Genomic DNA, 23,081 nt, shown 5'->3' on the forward strand with positions numbered 1-23,081 from the left:
TATCTGGATTCACCCCCTTCTCCACCAGAAGAGAGCTTCTTCTCGCGTTTTCCAGACCCACATAGTCTCCAGAAAAAATGCGGACTTTAACTGCGAAATTGCTTGTAGATGTGCCTTTTCCTATAGGTACTGCATAGGACGACGCTCCATAGGACGCGCTCAGTGTGTAATGGCGATGTGTCAGGTTTTTGTTGCCAGTGGTTGGCCCGTCACTGGGACGCACGTAACACTATAGGTTTGCTGCTTCGCAGTGCGTCTTCTGTCCTGTCTTTGGGAACTAGAGGAATACATGCCATATGAACGCGCTCTGCGTATGCACTGCCCATTCGTGAACTTCAGTATTAAACAAATTTGCAGGAACGTATAACTGTACTCATCATTGTGACACATTGTCCCTGACATATATTCTTACATATATTCTTAAATTATTAATTGGTCTGCGGCCGATTAAGAGGCATCTAGTCTAACATAAAGTGGCTTGTAGTGCTCACGCAAATAAATATTTCTCTTGGCACAAACCAGGAGGCACTGCCGGCAGTTGTCGCTCCCTTCAGAAAATCCAGGGGTTTTGTCATGTTCTCTGGTGGTGTCTGCTTTCTGAACCATTAAAATGACATTGAATTGGACGTTCCCAAGATGCTGTGCCGACGTGTATGGCGTACACACACCGTGAAGGAAGAGGTTGTCAGAAAACATTGGGAATTCATTTCTTTACTATACATTAGACAATATCAGATCTCTTTGTTACACTGCAAGTAGGAAAAAAAACATTACCACAGACAGACAAAGCAAGCCTGGTGACATGGTTAACATACAGGGTGAGGTGTTTAGTGTTTTACACTCGAATACAAACAAATTATCTCTTTTACACCAAACTCAGAAGGAAGTACTCAGAAAGATATCACTGGCATAGCGCCAAGTAAAACAAGAAACAGGTTCACGAGAGAAATAGAATAACATATGCACGCACAAATGTAGTCCGATGGAACGTAGAGGTGGTGTGGGTTGCATTAAGATGCTGGCGTAACAACCTTATTGCGACACCCTCGAGGAAGTGCAGAACACTAGGGACTACTGGGCAGCCCAGGCTGCTGCTAAACCGCCCCATAATTTGGCCAATGTATTAGGAGAATTTGTTGTAAAAAAGGCCACGTACAGCCGAAGGCGCACCATCGATTGGTGAAGACAAATGCAGCTTCAATTGAACAAGCACTGCTAAGCGGTACGCACATGCCGCCGCGCAGTGTAGCTGCACCATTTTGTGGGAAGACAACCCACTCGACGCGAGACGAAGCTTCCTTGTAAAACCAGCTAACAATGGCCCGCGCGATTTGGCAGTGGGCAAACGACGCGCGGTGAACAATGCAGTCGCCGAGACTTGGCATCAAGTGCACTCCAGTCGCAGCACTGCAAGTCAGAAAGGGTTGTTCCGAGGGCAGCTGCAAAAAAGTGCAGCTGTGGGCAAACATGGTATGCACCTGTGAGCTTGGCACTTGGAGCGCAGCGTGGATGGCCCTGCTCAAAAAAGACAGGAGCCGTCAATAGAACGACCCTGATGGACGGAAGACTGGGGGGATCGTCACACGCTGCCTCGTATGTTTAAAATAGGAGGCAACTCCTCTCAGCTTGCGTTCAGCAGCTTGACTGATAATGGTTATCTACAGGGAAAAGTGCGCACCCTGGGGAAGCAAAGAATCTTATCGAACACACATGCATCACAAACTACAGAAATAAGGTACAAAAGAAGAATGAACATGCTGAATGTTTTTCGGTCCTTATGAAAGGAATAAATAAGCACACAGCGAGGTTGTGAGGTTCCCAAGTTTCCATATATCATCACACAATTATGAGAAAAACTAGGAAATGCAACTACATTGCAACTCTGTGAGACGCAGCACAGCCACAGGTTAAGCTTGTTATGGAGAAGACCCGAGCAGTACCGTAGAGGAGTCACAATAAATGGAGAGAGAGGGAACAAAGTCCGTCCGGGGTCATGACAATCGCTCTATGACGGCAAAGCAACATACGGGGCCGAATACGGGGAATGCCCGTGGTGAACACGCTTTCCTGGACGAGAACCAGTGGAAGCACGCGCGGCTCGTGCAAACAGCCCAGAGCACAGGTCTCATGACCAAATGAAAGAGAGAACAGCTGCTGTGCACTCAATGGAAAGAGTGGAACACATGTATCATTGCTGTCAGAACAATGTACTCAGTTACTGGCAGCCTAAGTTGCGTCGTCAAATTGTGTCCTGTAGGAGCACTCTTCTGCCATTAAGGGCACTTCTGAACAACATACGACCTGGCGAGCGAGAAACCTTAGAGGCACTATTTGTAAAGTCTCGCAAGACACGACTGACTAAAGGAGCTTCGTGCCGCGGTGTGACGACAACAAAGCGGGGGTCTCGATCGTGTCCACATGGGGGGGTGAACTCATTGTCGTTCAGATGGGCCGCGTGAAGTTTGCCGGAAAGAGGCCCTTCTCGCCTGTCGACTCCTTGATGCCCATCAGCCAGCCTTCCTCCTGCACAGCAGAGGTCGCCAATCATGAGGAACTGCACGGCTTCCCACCCCGCCGCCGGTCTCACCTGCTCCTCGGGGTCGTCGTACTCGATCACTCGGATTATCTCGCCGCTCTCAAAGTTTAGCTCATCGACATCTTCAGCCGTGTACTTGTACGTGGCGCGCACCTGCACCAGAATGCCTGTCTCAGAGGTGCCAGCGAAAGAAGAAGAGCACGCTCACCCTGTAGAGGACGCCAGACGGCAGGTCAGTGGTTGTGGCGCCGACGGGAATGTCGTACAGATCGTCGCCCACTGGTCTGTCACCATCGCTGTTTATCTGTGGAGAGAGACAGCCCACCTTCTTTAATCAATAACATACTCTTACGCAACATGGAACACTGACCTAACGCGGTCATCTGCACCATAATCCCAGAAACAATAATGTGCACTGAAAATGAAAGTTTCAAGAAGCACTACAGGGTTCTCAGAAAATACGCCACTGAACTGTTTCTTTCACCACTAGTGCCTGGTTTACTCACAGAACGTCCAGGAAGACATGAGCACACGTTGACCCTGTAACCAGAAAAAGTTAACTTGGATAACATTTTTAGTGCCAGCGGACGAGGACAGAAAGGAGATGTTGACAATGCAATGCGCTACGTCCTCCTTTATTTAGTCCCTGTCCGCAGGCACTAAACATATTGCTATATAAAGTTAGAGTACCAACATGCCCGACATACAGCAGTGATGAAAGTGTTAATCGAGCCCATAACATGTACTGTTAAGAATGGACAGCTGCAGTGCAAGTTTGCCAGCCATTTACGCCAGCGGTGGCAACCTCATCTTGGAATTCTGCCGCCAACCTCTAGCCACGGTGTGACTAAGTCGACTTTGTGTCGGGAACAATACGCGCATCCTCCACTCTCCGTCGCTTCATCTAGGATGTGTTCGACGAAGCAGGCCTTGTGCTGAAACCGCGACCGTTACGATCTAGCCTCGTCGCCGTTGTGACTGAAGGAGTTCGACGAAGCAGGTTTTGTGCGCAACACGACAACGCCGCCCTGTTCTGCTATGAGTGGGGGAGTTGCCGCGGGAACGCCGACGAAGGTTCCTTCCCACGCGCCGACCAAGACACAAGACAATGTGCTACCCGGGCGCGCTACCCGGAACGGCTCCGAGTTCTACGAAGCCCCTCTGACGTCGGCTCCGGACCATTGCACCTGTGTGTGCGCGTGTGTGCGTGCGTGCGTGCATGCGTGCGTGTGTGTAACCCGTCCCGGGGAGAGGCGGCCTGTTTACAATGACTGGACGAACGTTTTCCGTCTCGTTGGAATCAATGGGGGACCGAGTGCTTATAAGCCGCTGTTGTGCGGATGCTCGACACACTTTCTTAAGCGGTCATGTTAGACTGAGACAATCTCTCAAGCAGTCGTGTTAGACTGATGTACTTTCTCTCCTGGTCATGCTAGACTGATGAACTGCATGTAAATGCTGTAAATAAACCCTTATTCCTCGTTCTTGATGAGAAGCAGTCCTTCCCTTCATCAACGTCCTCAGCGTGGATAAGTTTGACGACGGCATGGGCCAGCTACCTTCGCATTCATGCCGGACTCCAATCTTGACAACGGGTTACGAGCGATGGGACTGAGCCCCCAATCCTGACAGTACAAACATTTTGGTCTATTGGCAGGCTTTCCTTTCTGCGCAACAAGCCTACGGCACCCAAGTTTGAAATGAAAATGTACTCATTTGTCATGGTAAACAGATATAAGCTCTAACGAGAGCTCACTTCACAGCTTCCGTTCAGTTGAAAAAAAATAAATTGATAAATAAACCTTGAATGTCTATTTTCATGTGTCAGCTAATTATTGTTCTCTACCCAAGAGTCACGTTCGACTCCCGCTTATACCCAGCATGATCGACTTCCAGTAAGACCCAACAAGAGGGCCTTCATCATGATTACAATAACAGTTGGCAGTGGTTCCTTAAAAGGGCTTTGGTGAAGCTATAATTATGCACTGTAGCTCTTAATTTCACCAGCTTCTCTACACAAACGATGATACCGTGAAATACAGGTATACTCGACAGCCTAGACATTGATTTTTGTGTGTTAGCTTCTGACCATTTTGGAAGTCTCGCAACACTCACGAATTGGCAGCTATTTGTTTCGTAAACGCCAACCCACACCTTGCACCATAGGTTCTTGAGGCTGAATTAAGGGGCCACCGCTTGCAGCTCAACAGACATGAAACATAAGTAATGCGCTGGTGAAATTAAAGTGCCACCTTTGCAACAGGACATGCACACATTTTTGCTCGGCTGTGTGAACACTCCTCATCAAGCATGGAAGAAGTGCAACTGGCCCAATCCAACAATGGTGGCTAAGCGCTGCTGACACCACTTGATAACACTGGCCCTTTGCGCATTTTCATGCTCTGCTACGACGTCTAAAACGGTGTACTTAAAGCCTAGCAACGATTGTTACGGTCAACAAGCAATAGTCTCCGCTAAAGTTGTTCAAGATCTCGTGTCGGCCACCAGCTTTAAAGTTTGTGGAATCTATAGTGCTCCTGGATGAAAAGTATTGTAGTGCAAACATACAAAAAGATGACTTATTACTAGATGGATGGATAGATGCATAAGGCTGAACCCTTTAAATTGGGCGGCGGCACATGCCACCTAGTTGCGGCTAGTACAGTATTTACTCTGCTCCAACACTCCCTCGATTGAAACTCGGACCAGTTTTTCGTGACCAACGAAAAAGGAAAAAAAAAAAAGCCACCCTCGATTCTAACGTGCATTTAATTCTTGGACCCCTTTTATCGAAAAAAATGTGCGCATTGGATTCAAGTAAATACGGTAATATAGTTTGTACTTGGTAAAGGGTGAAAGTTCTCTCTTGCCTTGATTCTAGCCACCTATCAGAAAACCTCCGTTAGGCTATTTATTTATTATTCTACAAGTACTGCCACCCTTGTTACCAGGCCTTAGGCAGGAGTGGGCATATGGAACAGAACAGAAATATCAAACAAGACAGCAGTGACAGAACAATAAACTGCACAAGAAAAATCTTTTCGTCATCATGATTTGACGGGCAGAGACAGAGGATGAGCACTATGGTTTATTTAAAAGTGCAGAAAGAAATGATAAAGTAGTTGGGCAGTCTGTGGCAGGTAACGCATTTCACTCGGAAATCGGAAAAAGGAATTTTTAAACACATTGGTTCTGCAGGAAAAAGCTCTGACATTCTTGTTGCGATGAGAGCACGTGCAGCAGTAGCTAGAATATATGGTCTATTCCTAACACTGACTGTTATAATAAACTAGGAAAAAAGACACAGTGCAAAAAAAGTACACGAGAAAGTGACACAGCGCTGTGTGCATGTTGCTTTCTCACATCCCTGTCCTTCTTTTGCGCTGTGGCCTTTTTCCAATGAATCACCAACAAACCCAAGCTTCCACGCTAAGTCACTTCAGAAAATTTTTATTCTGTCCTGGTAATGCCTTGTTGCAAAGTTTTCCAGTTTTGGAGCTTCTATAAGAGATGATGCGGATGTGAGCCAGCTTATGAATTAAAAATAAACCTAGATTATTATTTTTTTTTTCTTTCTCGACTTTAGTGATGTTGGTTTACATGTCTGGATTCCAGACAATCGCAGTGTACTCTAGAATGGGTTGAATAAATGTTTTAAATGCTATATAAATTTTATTTCAGGTCATGAAGCGTTTTCTATTGATCGCCTTAAAAAGCCTAGTTTCTTCATTGCTTTATCATAGGTGTATGTTACATGCTCATTCCACCTAATATCTGAAGTAATTATTGCTGCCAAGTGTCTAGATGTACACGACAGAAAAAGAGCAGCTGTTAATGCCATCAGTAAAGGTTAAGAGATTCTTTTTGCAAGTAACGGTCATTGCAACAGTCTTTTTGAGATTAATAGTCATCTGCCCAGTGGCGTAGCTAGGTCGTCTGGGACCCGGGGCCCATAGGTCTTCTGTCACCCCCGCCCCGGGTGTAGCCGGCGGAAAGGGTGTCTTCAGACGTATATGACAGCCCCCCCCCTCCCCACTGGCCCCTTGCACCCGGGGCCCACGGCCCCCCGGCCCCCCCTGTTGCTACGCCACTGCATCTGCCATTTCGAGCACCACGTTTGCAGACAGCGAGGTGTTCAAAACTTCCTGATCATTTAAATTGCATATTTCGTTATACAAAATGCAGTCATGTGCAAAAAAACTATCTAGAGGCGTATGTCACTGATGACATCATTTATAAAGACGAGAAAGAAGTGCAGCCCTAACACCGATACTTGTAGAATGCCTGAGCCTACAGTTTCAGGTGTCGAAGCTGCATCGTTGACTTTAACACACTGTTTCCGCAACGACAGGCATGCTTCAATTGAGGTAATTAAAACGTCGTTTTTTAAAATGGGTTTTAGTTTAAGCAGTAATTTGAAGTGAGAAGAGGTCGAATGCTTTATTAAAAATCGAAAAATATGAAGTCAATTTGGCCTTGTCAATCTAGAGCTGTCACTAAGTCGTGAACCGTTTCCACGAGCTGAGTCTCGTGGTTGAAAATCCTCACGTCAGTTATTGCATTGTCGTTTAGAAAGGCACAAATGTGTTTGAAAATTATGTGCTCAAGGTATTTTGCACATGTTCAGAGTAAAGATATTGGCCTGTATGATGTGGGGTGAGACGGATTTCCCGTTTTTGGTATGGGGATGACTGTTGCGCACTTCCAATCGACTGGGATTTCCGCACATGACAGTGATTTCTCAAATATTAAGGTTAAATATTTTGAACACCACTTTGTGAACTGGGAGAGAAACACATTCAGGATACCATCAGCTCTGGGCGATTTTTCAGCGTCAAGATTATGTATAAGAGCTAACACACCTTGCTCAGTAATACTGACATCACCAATCGGCAGAACGTGTTCATAGCTAAGGAACTGTGGGCTGACACCGTAACCACCCGTAGACACTGAGTAAAATGTTGCTTGAGCGCATCTGCAATTTTGTCACTGTCGGCTACAAAAGGTATCACCAATACAGAGTTTGGGTGCAACTTTCTTTTTTGGCGATAAGTGCTGCCAGAACTTTTCTGGGGATGAGACAAGGAAATTTTCTTGTGTTATTTTTTGGTAGCACATGTATTCTCTTGCTTTTATTATCTTATGAGCTAATAACCTATGTAAGCCGAGAAACCTATCACTCGTCGGAATAGTTAGACATTGCTTGTGTTGTTTTCTTGCCTTTTTTTGCTTATGTTGTATTCATACCATATATTTCGTTACCCAAGGATTGCACTTCCGCAGCACTTTTCACTTCACATGTACAAAGTTCACATGTACAAAGTCAAGGCCGCCAATGGAAACTGATCCTGTTAACCTTTAATTGGCGAACTCTGTCGAGTGAGGCTAGCTTAGCAGGACTCTTTCAGGAACTATCAGACATTGTTTGAGATATCATTGGCCTTTGCGAGATTGGAAGAACTCGCGAAGCTTATACAGTGGTGACTAACGGTCATGTCCTCTGCTGTAGAGATGTCCCAGATAAAAAGCAATACGGGGTAGGATTCCTAGTGCATAAGGACATAGCGGGCAGCATTGATGAATTCTACAGCATTAATGAGAGGGTGGCAGTAGTCGTAATCAAATTTAATAAGAGGTATAGATTAAAGGTAGTACAAGCCTACACTCCAAGATCCAGTCATGATGATGAGGAAGTAGATCAGTCTTACAAAGATGTTCAATTAGTGATGAGAAAAGTGGAAACTCAGTATACTGTGGTAATGGGTGACTTCAATGCAAAAACAGGGAAAAAGCAGGCTGGTGAACAAGCAATTGGCAACTACGACGTTGATTCTAGGAACACTAGAGGAGAGATGCTGGTAGAATTTGCAGAAAGGAATGAGCTACGAATAATGAACACCTTTTTCAGGAAGCGTAGCAACAGAAAGTGGACCTGGAAGAGCCCTAATGGTGAAACAAGAAATGAAATTGACTTCATACTTTCTGCTGATCCCAGCATAGTGCAGGATGTAGAAGTGATAGGTAGGGTAAAGTGCAGTGATCATAGGTTAGTGAGGGCTTGGATTTACCTCAATTTGATGAGAAAAAGAGCAAAATTGGTCAAGAAGAAACAGGTCAACCTAGAGACAGTACAGGTAAACGCAGACGAATTCAGGCTGGCACTAGCAAACAAATATGCAGCCTTAGAACTGAGAGATTTCATTCATTATGTTATAATGAATGAAATCGTAACTAGGCTGGCTTCAGAGGCAGCAATTTATGTGGGAAGCAAGGCACCAAGGCATACAGTAGGCAACCTCTCCCAAGTAACGAAAGACCTTAATAAAGAAACGACAAAGAATGAAAGTGTCAAACTCAAGAGATAAGATAGAAATCGTGGACCTGTCAAAACTGATCAACAAGACAGAAATAGGTGATATTCGAAAACTAACATGAGAAAGACTGAAGAAGCCGTAAAAAATGGACGGAGCCTGAAATCAGTGAGAAAGAGACTTGGCATAGGACAAACCAATATGCATGCACTGAAAGGTAAGCAGGGTAATATCATCAGCTATCTCGAAGATATAGTAAAAGAAGCAGAATTCTATACTGACCTGTACAGTTAATGACATCTTAGTTGAAATCAAGAAAAATAAATGGGCACGGGCAGGACATGTAATGAGGAGGGAAGATAACCGATGGTCATTAAGGGTTACGGACTGGATCCCAAGGGAAGGGAAGCGTAGCAGGGGGCGGCAGAAAGTTAGGTGGGCGGATGAGATTAAGAAGTTTGCAGGGACGGCATGGCCACAATTAGTACATGACCGGGGTTGTTGGAGAAGTATGGGAGAGGCCTTTGCCCTGCAGTGGGCGTAATCAGGCTGATGATGATGATGATGATGACAGTACCCAGAGGAGTCAGGATACCTCCATTATAAACAGAGATGAACAGGATACAGAAACTCCTCATATATCTAGCGATGAAGTCAGAAGGGCCTTGTAGGACATGAAACGAGGAAGAGCGGCAGGAGAAGATGGAGTAACAGTAGCTTTAATCTAAGATGGAGGAGACATAATGCTTGGAAAACTGGCGGCTCTTTATACGAAGTGTCTATCGACTGCAAGGGTCCCAGAAAACTGGAAGCATTATACTAATAGACAAAAAGGGAGACGTTAAAGAACTGAAAAATTATAGGCCCATTAGCTTACTCCCAGTTTATATAAAATATTTACAAAAATAACCTCCGATAGAATAAGGGCAACACTCGACTTTAGTCAACCAAGGAAACAGGCTGGCTTCAGGAAGGGATACTCTACAATGCATCACATCCATGTCATTAATCAGGTTATCGAGAAACCCGCAGAATACAATAAGCCTCTCTATATGGCTTTCATAGATTACAAAAAGGCATTTGATTCAGTAGAGATACCAGCAGTCATAGAGGCATTACATAATCAACGAGTACAGACCACTTATGTAAATACCTTGGAAAATATCTACAGAGGTTCCACAGCTACCTTAATTCCACACAAGAAAAGCAGGAAGATACATATAAAGAAAGGGGTCAGACAAGGAGATACAATTTCTCCAATGCTATTCACTGCGTGCTTGGAAGAAGTATTCAAGCTATTAAACTGGGAAGGCTTAGGAGTAAGGATCGACGGCGAATATCTCAGCAACCTTCGGCTTCCCTATGACATTGTTCTATTCAGCAACAATGCAGACGAGTTACAACAAATGAATGAGGACTTTAACAGAGAGAGTGTAAGAGTGGGGTTGAAGATTAATATGCAGAAGTCAAAGATAATGATGAAAAGCCAGGCAAGGGGACAGGAGTTCAAGATCACCAGTCAGTCTCTAGTCGGTGAAGGGGTATGTTTACCTAGGTCAATTAATCACAGAGAACCCTGATCATGAGAAGGAAATTCATAGAAGAATAAAACTGGGTTGGAGTGCATACGGCATTGTCAGCTCCTGACTGGAAGCTTAGCATTATCATTGGAAAGGAAGGTTTACAATCGTATCTTACCAGTGTTAACATATGGGGCAGAGACTTGGAGACTGACAAAGAAGCTTGAGAACAAGTTAAGGACCGCGCAAAGAGGGATGGAATGAAAATTGGTAGGCATAATAATAAGAGACAAAAAGAGAGCAGTTTGAATCAGAGAGCAAATGGGTATAGACAATATTCTAATTCACATAAAGAGAAAAAAATGGAGCTGGGCAGGTCACGTAATGCGCCACTAGATAACCGTTGAACCATTAGGGTTACAGAACGGGTACGAAGAGAAGGGAAACGCAGTCGAAGGCAGCAGAAGACTACGCGGAGCAATGAAATTAGGAAATTCGCTGGCACTAGTTGGAATCGGTTGGCGCAGGACAGAGGTAATTGGAGATCGTAGTCTTCGTCCTGCAGTGGACATAAAACAGGATGATGATGATGACATTTCAGAACCACGAACTTGAAGTAGCCCCATATTTCATCAATAGAATGATTGTTTGATTCACACTGCATGAAATTCAGAGAAAGTACCATCTAGTGCATCCAATACATCAATATCAGTGGCATGCAAGAAAACTGGGACAATCCTTTTTTTTGTTTTTCAGTCTGTGGGACAAAACTCACTCCCCATGCAAGGTACACAATTTTGTGGTCTGATATACCTTCGAAAACCTAAATTTGTGAGTTGCGGTGGACAGTGGCAGCATTTGCAGGAAAAGGTCTAGAATTGATAGCGCAGTGTACTGAATGCAGGTAGGTTATTTGACAAGCTGTGAGAAGTTGTGAGGTACTAATATATCTACGAAACGCTCAGAAGTACTTGAGAGGGGCTTCAGGAAATCATTATTCCAGTTTACAGATGGAAGATTAAAATCGCCCGCAAATAGTATACTGCAGCACTTATTCCTATAGGCGCACAAGAACTCATTAAGGTTTTTGAAGTAGGAGGTTTCATAATTTGGAGGCCACTAGAACTTTGCTATGATTAGGTCGCACTTGTTTAGAAGTATTTTTACAGCAATACATTCCATTCCTGTAGTATCAGGCAGCCTATAGCAATACTGAACATTTCTTGGAAGAGAATTGCAACGCCGCTGCCACGGGAATCCCTCTCATGTCTGTAGAATCTGTAATCGCGAGGCGTTACTTCAGAGTCGGTGATACGAGTATGTGACCAGGTTTCTGTTATTGTTAGAACATGGGGTTTGTGGGCAGTTACAATGCCATCTAATTTGGCGGTTTTGTTTAATATGCTCCAGACATTTATGCTTAGACACAGAAGCTTTTGTTTTACTTTTTAAACAAAGGAACGGGGTCATTGCGGTGCTTTAGGGCTTTCTTGACGCAAAATGGCAGGTATTCGTTTCATCTGAGCGCTGCCCCATCAGTATGTTTGATTATCAACCTTAATCCTGTGGTACTGAAGCCTTACTTTGATATCTGCTTTTCTATCGTCAGTCGCGCTGTCCCAAAGGTGCATCCTTATCTGCCGTGTCACTGCTAAAAGTGTCACTGCTAAAAAATCTTCTGAAATAGAAACGTTTTGCCCTTTGAGCCTGTGGCAGTTACTTTCTACCTGCTTAAAGCTCATTTTGCCTCCACTGTCCTTAAACCACAGTGCTTTGATAAGCCAGCCCTGTTGCTTCAACTGTAGGGCGAAGCCCTTTACAGAAACATTAGGTGTTCAGCCGTTTCCTCCTCCTCTCCACATGCACTGCATAACATGTATATCTCTTGGTACACAACGTCTTATTCCGCAGCACTCCCGTCCTGGCTTCAAACAACAAAGAGCTTTCCCTCGAATTACTATAGATATTTTCTCTGGCAATTTCCTGCTTTAAAGTTCTGTATGTTCCCAGTCCTGATTTTGTATGCATTCCTATTGTCCACAAACCCCTCTCTTGTTTCTTTAACTTTTTTCTTAAACGTTATTTCTTGCTTTCTTGTACTTATCCACTGCCTCCAGCATAGTAACCTCCTGCATCCTATGCTTGCCGCCCTGATTATCATTAAACAACATGACTGCCAATTTTTCCTTATTAAACTTCAAACCTATCTATCTCCTTCACCACAGATGTCCATCAGTCCCTGCAAATCTTCCTTGTTGTCAGCCATAAGTACAATGTCATCTGCGTGCACCAGTCCTGGTAATAATTGTCAGTACATTCTCCTTGCTTGAATAAACAAAGGTTGAAGCCAAGTCCGCTACTCTCTAATTTGGTCTCTAATCCTTGCAGATACATGAACAACAAAGGTGACTGAGGACACCCTTCCCTAAGCCCCCGCTATATCTGTATAGGCTCAGTACCTTTCTTTCCCCATTTTATAAGCACGTTGTTACTCTTTACAGGCATTTTTGACAAGATTAGTTGATCTGCCACCTCCAGTGTGCCCAGTATGTCCCACAAATCCTCTTTTGATTACACTGTCATAGGCTCCCTTGATGTCCAGAAATGCCAGCTATAGGGCCCCGTGTTCCTTTTCTGCTACTTCGATGCGCTGCATCAATGAGAACATATTGTCCTCTCACCTCCTTTGTTCCCGAAACCCATTTTGTAGATCCCCCATTACCTCCTAGCTCTCCATCCATGTCTGCAGTGTGTCCTTTACAATCTGCATCACCACCCCGTACACTACTGACGTCACTATTATGGGTCGGTAGTTGTTTATGTTGGCTTTGTCCCCCTTTCCCTTATATATCATGCTCATCCTGCTTATAGCCTCCACCCATCGGGGGCTTTACCGTTTATTATTATTTTGCTCACTGCTTCTCTTAATGCTTCCTTAGATTTTGGGCCCAATCTATTTACAAACGTCATTGGGATGCCATCAGGACCTGTCAGCGTGCTACTAGGAACCCTCTGCTCTGACCTTTCCCTCTTGCTTTGTTCAAGTGGAGCCACTGCACTAACCAGTCTATCCTCTTCTGATAGAGCACATACAATGTTTCATTGTTCTTTAAAATTTTTTGTCATCATTGTTCTTATATGTTCCACTGACTGATCTCCTTGTAGCTGAACCCACCTTGAGCTGTAACTATAAACTTCTGCTCTAGGCTAATCTTACATTACTCAAGGAGTTGAGATGTTTCCAAGATTTCTGAGGTGCTTTTCTATCCTCTGTTTACTTCTGATGACCATTTGGTCCCCTTTCTTCTAATTTTCTCATTCATCAGATAGAATGCTTCCGTTAGACAGTTTAAGAAGTTGTCCCCTTTTCTGTCTACATCAGCTTCTGTTAACCCGTCTGCTTAGAATATCTGTGTTCCCTGGAGGCTTAGTGACGTTTGTCTATGGCCTTCTTAACTTTCTCATCCCACCAGCTCATAGGTTTAGGTCTTCTTTTCCCTTGGGGCCTGACTCCTACCTTAGCAAGCTCTAGCTTAAATAGCCCTGTTAAATTGATGTATGTTCATTCTGTTTTAGTACCTCAGAAATTACTTCCTCAGTTTGTTGGGTTGCTATTTCCAGTTGCTTTTCCAAGTAAAAATCCAATTTGGTTGTTCATCTTGCCTCCTTCCTACTCTTGTTTCTCGTCTAAAACTCAGCTTGATATGTTTGTGATCACTACCTAGACTTTTGGAGCCATAGTCATCTATGTTCACTATCCCTAGCCCATTATACATCCCGTGTAACATTAGTGCATAACCTATCGTCGACTACACGCTTCTTATGCTTTATGTTACTGCCCTTCACACTTTTCAGTACTGTTACATACAGCTCAGCCATGCATTTCACACACATCCAGCTGCATGTTGCTTATTGAGCCTGTGTACCTATTCATATAATTTATGTGTGGACTTCAGTTACCTAGTATAATCATCTCGCACCCTGCTCCTAGCTCCTTAATGTCATTTGCTATGCATTCTACCATTTTCTTGTTTTCCTCTTTGGCATTTGCTCCTGTCCACAGGTATACAAAGCCAAGAAGTGTCTGCTCCCCTGCCACTTTCCCTTTCAGCCATAAATGTTCCTTGCATTCCTGTTTGACCCTTCGCCAATTCAAACCTTCATGAATGAATGCCTCAATTCCAACCCCTTTCTGCTGCCCTCTGTTTTATTGCAACATTCCCATGCATAGTCAGGATTACAGGGTGGTTTCTCCATGTCCCTAAGATGTGTCTCCACAAACCCGCATACTATCAGCTCCTACTACCTTAGGTGCTCATCTACTTCAGCTTATTCGCGACACCTTGCATGTCAATACAGGCTGTCTGAATTACCTAGGCACTGTTGCTTACGTCTATTTATTCTCCTACAGACTACGTTTCTTGGATCTTGGGGCCTCTCCGGACTTTGGATCCCCCCCAAAAAGCCATTGCTTGGCCGCCTATCTTACTACCTTCCCTCTTGCCCATGACAGCACTGTGGTGAACACCATTCTGGGGAAAAAGGTGTGTTATTTTTAAACAATGACATCCAGCTGTAAAATATAGAAGAAAGAATTCCATGAAGAGACACGCCAAGGAATCGAAAGGTTGCTGGACTCGCCGGACAAGCAGGCCGTTCACGATTTGTCACGACTAGCCCCAACAACGGCAACGTTTGTGTTGCATAGTATCCATTTGCGGAAATTTATGTGAAGCGATTTCGGTCGCCCAGAAGAATAGACCTGGCTCACCCAAGAATTATAATGAACCCTAGCCAAGTGTTGTGCGCCCCTCAGCATTTTGAGAACACTGGGCGTTTTGTCGCTGCCCGTCACATCCGGCGGAACCGACCCAGACCATTGAACGTGCACGCAAAGGGAAAGCCTTTCGACAAGTCAATTTCCCTGTCAAGGGAACTGAATATATTTCTGAAGGCTTGCGGGTATAAAATAAGTGGCCCTCCTCATTCTGACTTTCATCAAGTGAATAAACTTAGGTTCCTGCAAAGCTGGTCTCGTCACTGTGTGGCTTCCTGGTCTCCAGGTGGCCAGTCTCCTCCAGTTACCTACTACATTGGATGACAAGCGCAAGGCTTAAAAACCCCAACGTCGCAAGAGGTATCAGTTCTGTGAACAGAAGTACATCCAAATGACTGCCTGCCCAGGCCTGTGCCACACTCCAAAGTATAATGGGCAGCCTTCTGTGGATTAGTTCTGCAGCAGCGCCAACTGCTGTACAAGAGGTTTATCGTTCGTACAAAAGAAAGTAAACTTCAAGCAGGGTTCATGCTCCTTCTGAGCCATAGAATTCAAGGACATTCAAGGTCAAGCTATTATATTTTAAAGGTCCGTGCCGTCTATAGTAATGCCACAAAACAAAAAGTGGGCGCAGCAGGCCCACCTAACCTGTTCAAAAGATCCTGCAGCTCCATTTCAAGTTCTTAGCTGATGTTCAGCATCTCTTGAGCTTTGTCTCTGGCAGCCTTCCTTATTGCTGATCGATTTTGCAAGACAAGTGAAGCCACATTTCGCCTCTGCTGTCTGTGCACAGGTGTCTGTAGAAGCTGTTAACTGAGCCACTGCTGTTTCTAACTTGCTTTTTCTTTTCAAGCTTTCAATTTTTCTATTGAGAGGGCACTTGTCCAGACCCACTGTACAACAACAACGGTGGCAGCACTCTGCTGTCTGAAGCGTGAGCGGGGGGGCACCGCGGACACTTGTGTACCATCGCCGCTTCGGCAACTCCCCCAAAGTCACGAGTGCTTTATGTTGAGCGTGCAAATATGAGGAAGAGACCATCGAGCACCTTGTGCTTCGCTATGCCCATTTGTGTCCACACCAATGAGAGGGCACCGCACTGCCACAGGCACTGGGGTTTACGGATCCAAGTGACTCAGCGCGAGAACACGAAGGGGGGTGACTCTGCTGGTGCAATGAACTATGCGGCAGAGCACATCACCAAGTGAGGCTTGGACAGTGGTGGCACGCGATGCGGCGGTAGGACTACGTGGTGGAACTGTAAGGACGCATGCACAAATGGCAGACTATAGTGCATGTGTGTGTGCATATATGGAATGTTTCTTTCTTGTGCCTTTCTAACATTCTTTGGCTAGGGCATATTTGACATGCCCGCCCGATGCATAGGACCCAGCCACATTTCAACATAATCATCATGCTACTTTAAACTGTTCCTTCTTCGCTGCTTTCAAAGCAGCACAATAATACCGTGTTGCGGAGGCCACCGACTTCCTTAGTTCTCTTGTGATCTCTACATTCAGGATGCCACCTGCTCTGGTCGAAGCATCCCAAACAATGTGTTGGGACATGTCTTCATGTGGCCACCACAGCAATTAGCCATTTATTTTACGAGCGTTCCACACCTGCACTTCAATACAGCCACACAACACAAAGCAACTGCTTCAATGTTGCTAGACATTCCAGAAAATCTAAATGTTTAAATCTTTAAAATGCTTGCGATACCAGGATTTTCAAGGACACACCAGAAATTCCAGGACATTCTCAAGGACCACATGAACCCTGTAAAGCAAGAATCCAGTCATTGTCTGCATGGTGGTATTCACACATGGCACAAACGGAAGAACGCCGTCCCACTTGCTGAGGTGATAAGCAACATACATTGCTAACACGTTGCCGATGGTCCGGTTTAAATGTTGCATCATGCTATTAGTGTGCGGATGGTATGCAGTCGAGGCATGGTGAATGACACTACAGTGGTGTGCGGAACGTTAGACCAGGTCCAACAGGATCGAAGGCTGGGCTTTGGTCAATGGGAAATTGTCGGGGGTGGAGAAGATTCTGGAGAAGAAAACCTGCAACATCTTGCACTGGATGAGGGTGAAGCCTAAGCACAGAGAAATCGGTGGATACCCACCCGGTACCCACCACTGTGTTCGGATAGAAGGCGGATGTGCCAATTGAACAGGCTGGAGTGGAGTGAGGCCAGGATGAAGCGGGTTCTTACGGCATGGGACGAAGCATCCCGCGCCAGTAAAAACTGACATATGCACTTCAACGTTTTCAGTACACTGCATGTGTGCTTTGGGATCAATGATCAACGATCAACATTGCCAGCTGTGTAACTAGTTCAAGCCGATGTCGCCTCTTTGCAACATTTCCCAAGAATCAGTTTTTCTTTGATAAAACAAGACTCCCACCCATGCCGATGCACTCGCATGGTAGCTTGGAACAGTGTGATCATCTTCATCGGCAATTAAGCTGAGGAAGTCTGGAGTAACCAGTACAACGAATACATCAAAGCTACAACCAACTATGAGAGCCATACAACAAGTGAATTCGAAAAGGAAAAAAACTTGCACTTACTCGTACTAAGGTCAATCACAGATAGTACTGCACACCATTTGACACCGTCAATTCCACTTCTGATATGTCACTATCTTAGCAATAGGCGCATGTTGCAGCACTGGTTGTCATCGAGTGCAGTCCTTTTGCCAGACGTCAAAAGTGTTGTTGATAAACAGGCCACTTTTTCTCGATTTTTAATTCAGCTTAATTAGGGCCAACAATATTTGGAATTTACTTGTGTCCACACATGCACGATGGCTATCAAAACACTTTGCTGCGTGCACGTTATCAGCCCCTTAGTGGTGTACTTTCCAGCAGTAAAATGCATGATGTGAACATTTCCTCTCTCCCTCCTTAAGCGATTTTCAGTTCTCAAAAGCAAACTGGCCTGAGCCCTCACCTGAAAGATATTTTTCACCTAAACTTGAAATCTTTTGGCACTCATGTCGAAGGGCTGTGCACTAGAACTGGCACCATGGACCCGGTAAGCTGTTACACATTTTGCAGAATCCTGTGTAACAATCCTGTCTAAGTAACAGCAGTTGATTTGCAGAAATTGCGGTTCTATTCCCTCCCTCTGTTGTCAGGAGTGCTGCAGGGATCATTACTGTTGACACTGCCAGTAATTTACACAACTAAGTAGATGTGAGACTGTCAGCGGATGACTGCTTACCATTTTGCGGTGTGTAACACGAGCATGACCAAGTGAGCTTGAATTATTCTATATAAGCAATTTCTCAATGTGGTGAATGGGATATGCAGATAAATTTTGACAAATCAGGTTGCATGAGTGTTTCCAACAATGAGGATCAGTTGATTTTTCCGTATTTAACAAATAACTAGAACATCAAGCACTGTAATAAAATAAAGTATTTGGGTGTTACCATTGAAGGTAACCTTAGTTGGAATGACCACAGTAAAAGGATCTGTGGTTATCATCGCAGCAAGAACTTGGCCGTTTAAGGTGGAAATGGTAAAATGTTACTTGTGACGTAAAACTAAAAACATATAAAACAGTCATGCAATGTGTGTTGTATATGCAAGCGGGATCTGGAATCCATACAATCAGAACTAGATTACCAGAGTCAATCGGATCAAGCGACAAACTGTTACATTTATTTTTTTATTTTTATCATTCATTGCAATCTGCGACTGCTTTGCTTATTGGGGCCAGTCTGCCAACACTGTGTGCGCGAAGGAAAATATCCAGACTTGAAACGTTTTCAATTATCATAACAGGCTAAACTTGGACTCTGTGGTTTACTTGATACCAGAACTTATCATCCCCATTTGTTTTTGCTGATGTAGCACAAATTTATGTTTAAATACACCTGAACTTCGTCATACCGAGACAGGATATAACGAAATAATGAACATAATGAAGTAAATGCAATTACCCTTGAAATGCCCATACAGATCTGTGTACATACTTGAATTCCCGTTTTAACGGAGTAAAATTGCTCTGCCAATTGATATAACAAACTAGATCGTCCCAAAAACGAAAAGTACCGACCGTTGTACACTGAGCAGATTGCTTTCCGCCAGATTATTCACTTGTTCAGAGCGGCAGCTGGAAATCCCCGCATTGAATACTCCGTTGCGCAACAGTGGCCTTTCTCACCGCCGCACATAGATGCACACACGGTGGCTGTGCACCAGCAGTGCTTCTTTCTTATTGGGTAGAAGTTTGCCGGAACGGTCCACCATATTTGAGTAACAACATGACAGCCCAGGCTGCCCACGATACTTGCTTTCTGTCCGTAATAGCAAGGCATAAATAGTTAGATCAGCCATCGCTAGTCCCATATCCCACGTATGAGGGCGCACATTGTCGCTACCCGAACTCAGAGACCGTGGATGCGGAAAGGAGTCTCGACTTGCACCTAATGTATGCCGTCACAGCATATCAAGTGGCACTAACTGCAAGATGGAAATTCATACACTTTTCCACATCAATGGTGTCCCTCTAGGCATAAGCAGCTTCGTCACAAACAATGAATCTCAATTATAACGACAAAAGAGTGCTTATGCTTTGTCCTCTGCATGAGATGAGGCTAAGCGATAGCCAATTTTAGCATTTATTTCTAGCTGTAACGCAGAACAAGTATTGCGGGCAAATTAGGATCAAAGCGGGCAGCCTGGACTGGCAAGTTGTTGCGCAAGCACAGTCGACCGTTACCGGTAAACTTGTACTAGAGCTAGCTGACAACCACGCATGCGCAGTCATGGCAGCCGGCATATGGCAACCCTTGCGGTGTATGGTAGAGCTCTGCTAAAACTGTATATTAAGTCAGAGTGTCATTGACTTTCAAAATGTTTATGTCTGCCCATTTCATTTGTACAGATATAGCTTTAAAAATAACCGTGCGGAAACAAGGGAGACTCACCTGTGCACCGACGTCCACTGGTTCGTAGTCCTTCTCATCGCGTCTAGGCGGCGCCTCACTATTGCGGTCGGCTGTTGTTCGGTATCCCGGCGAGTTGACCAGTGCCGAGTCTTCGTTTTCAAGGCGGGCCGCTGGGTGGGAACGCATAACATGGGTACGCGAATTGAGCCCCGTTTCGTTCACTGATAATACTAGGCCTGTTACAATGCTTGGAAAAAGTAGGGCTGTGCGAATACCAAATAGTACCTCTCGAATAGAACATTGAATCTAATCAAGGCAAAAAAAATAAAAAGGTGAATAACTGAATATCATTTACAAAAATATTTAACAGAAACTTCTATATGCTTACAAGTTTTCCACAAAGAATAAATAAAACACATGCTGCCCATACTTTGGAGTCTACTAGCATTACATAACAAGAACGTCAGTATCAGTAACTTCGGCACCTACAAATCACAATATATACAGTGTGGTCTACTTTTATTAAAGGTAGCACCAAATTAGTGTACCAGCCCTGATTAGAGCTCAGTTTTACTCTTACAAAAATTTAAGCCCTTGAAGGCTAATTTTGTCCCACAATCATAATTATCCTCTGTCTTGCCCACATTTCCTTTCTTTAACGCTGTGGGCCTGATACTAAGTCACGAACGACTTGCGCATTATCAACGTGACACAGGATTCTCGACAGGAAAGTAGTGAGCGCTGAGTTTACTACCATACCATGTCTCGATTTAGTTGGCAAGGTGGTTTGTGAGCTTTGCGAGTGTCGTGCAGCCATTGCGGATAGATCTGTGTTGAATCGGGAGCAAGGTGTAATTTTTGTCTCTGACGCTAGATGAAGCAGCGCCGACGGGGCCTAATGGCTGAACTGTTGAAGCAGCGTTCAGGTCCGTGGGCCAAGCTATAGCCCGAGTGCTTATGAACTCACATGTGGACAGAAGGCTTTGAACTGCATGATTATGTGTTAACAACACACGTATCCGAGACAGCTTCCAGCAGCCAATAAGCCCAATCGTTGCACATGCTTTCATGCTTTCCGAAATAAATGCTGCCTTTTTTGCCGTTCCCTCCGTCGTTTCAATCGCAGTTCTACTAACCGACGAACCTTGTAATGACCGAAACCAAGAGTCATAAAAAGGCTGCGCGTGGTAAGGCACCAAGTACGCCAGATGTTTCACTGACAATGCTGAACATTCACTATTCGATTCCGTGATATTGCAGTATTCGCACAAACCTACAAAAAAAAAAAAAAACGGTTGAACACATAAGGCATTTGCATAGCACAAAGAGGCAGTAACATTGCACAAACACCACTAAGCATCAATAATGAACAGCACAGCTGCTGCTTTCAAATACACCACTCAATTGAAAAAACCACAAGTGACGCTTGGCCCAAGCATGTGTTAGTTCATTCACAAAGTGCAAAGTCATTAGTGTGCTTCGGCGAGTCCGCTACTGGCAGATGCCTCAAGTTTCGACAAAATGAAAACAGGTGAAGCAGCTTCCTGAAAGGTCTTGCCAAGCTGGAGAAGGGATAGAAAAAAGGGGGGACCGGCCAGTCAAAAACCGTGTCGTTCTCGCAAAACACAGAAACAGCACAGATCACCTTGGAATTTGCTGAGCATACGAAAGTTGTACGCTGCGACGACATGGTTTGAATGAATAAGAGCACTTCAATTTAGCTGTGAATAAGCAAGTGACCACTCAGTCCTCAGCTCCTCGTATGCACATTATACCGGAGCCGCACGCCCGCTTTCAAACCTCAATGAAATCAGAGATCATTAATGTCTTCAAAGCCCCGCGAACTCTTTCCAGTGCATTGGAGGTAGTACATTGGTACTAACTCCTCTTTTACAAGGAGCCATCAGTGGGCCCACCATTAACAATGCCAGCTGCCCTAGCGGTTTGTTGTATTGCAACAGCAAATATATGAACACTGTACCTGCGCATTTCAGCCATTGTCATCATCACCATGATGTTCCGTATAAAGTCAAGCACAGTAACATTGTTGCCGCGCAGATATAGTGTGTGTGCGAGTGGAACTTGCGAGGGTCAGCCGACGATCCCGGCTCAATAGACAGCTTTAGTATAGCGTAAGTGACACCACGCTAAATGCTAAAATATAGCAGGCCTACACTGTGCATGCACAGAGTGCTATAGAAGCTTTGCGCATAGGTGCAGCCGCTATAGAGAGTTAAAGTATAGTGCACAACAACTACAACGTCTTCCAATCTCAGAGGCCATATGCCGTCATCGCGGCTATCTCCCAACTTCACCGACAGGTGGCGCTGACATCCGACATCAAAGCTCGCAGAAAATGTCCACGTGCGCAAGCTTGTCCTTGTAGCAGGTGGGCTAAATGATGTCCTAAACAGGAAAGGACTAGCCCAGCGCTTGGCCAAGGGGGTAGACGACTTGTGCGAGCTGTCACCTCAGGTGCAGATCTTGGTGTGCACGGTGCCGGAGGTGCCTGTACGTGACAGTGACGTACAAAGAGCCGTAGTGACTGCTAATGACGAGATATGCAAAATGAGCCGACAGAAAGGTTTCGAGGTTGTCGAAGTAAACAGGGAAGTGAGAAGAATTAATGTTTGATGTTTAATGGTGCAAGGGCCAGGTATGGCCAGGATTTCGATCTCTGGAGCATGTTTTGTAACTTGTAGAAAAGATATATCACATTGCATCAGTTGACACTCCCAAGGCGGTAGCAGCTTAGCTGGAGGCACTAAGCAACCTTTGAGGAGTGGGACATCCATTTCATCACTATGCTCCCTCTTGCGCAGTGAAAATGGTCGTTTTACAGAGGGCAATTACGAAAGAGTGTAGCACATGTCATAATGTTAACGGTATTTGAACACTGATGTTGACGATTAGAGTGAACTTTGATGATGATGTTTGATGTTTAATGGCGCAAGGGCCAGGTGTGGCCAAAGAGCGCCATGCTAATGTTTATGAGTTCACAGTGGACAGATGGGTTCTATGATA

At 44.8% G+C, this 23,081-nt stretch overlaps 1 protein-coding gene across 3 annotated transcripts in view; it reads right to left on the reverse strand.

The window, feature by feature from the left end:
• Positions 1 to 695: 695 nt before the first annotated feature.
• Positions 696 to 23,081, reverse strand: part of Amph (amphiphysin) — a 252,698-nt gene continuing 230,312 nt past the window's right edge. For all 3 annotated transcript variants that reach the window (XM_075693890.1, XM_075693889.1, XM_075693888.1), the window contains 4 exons: positions 20,097 to 20,227; positions 2,745 to 2,840; positions 2,588 to 2,689; positions 696 to 2,523 (listed from right to left, as the gene is read on the reverse strand). In XM_075693890.1, coding sequence (XP_075550005.1) covers positions 2,443 to 2,523; positions 2,588 to 2,689; positions 2,745 to 2,840; positions 20,097 to 20,227 — 410 coding nt within the window. In that variant the 3' untranslated portion in view covers positions 696 to 2,442. The remainder of the gene's footprint in view (positions 2,524 to 2,587; positions 2,690 to 2,744; positions 2,841 to 20,096; positions 20,228 to 23,081) is intronic.

This window comes from Dermacentor variabilis, chromosome 5 (genome assembly GCF_050947875.1).
Source record: "Dermacentor variabilis isolate Ectoservices chromosome 5, ASM5094787v1, whole genome shotgun sequence".
Classification (NCBI taxonomy): domain Eukaryota; kingdom Metazoa; phylum Arthropoda; class Arachnida; order Ixodida; family Ixodidae; genus Dermacentor; species Dermacentor variabilis.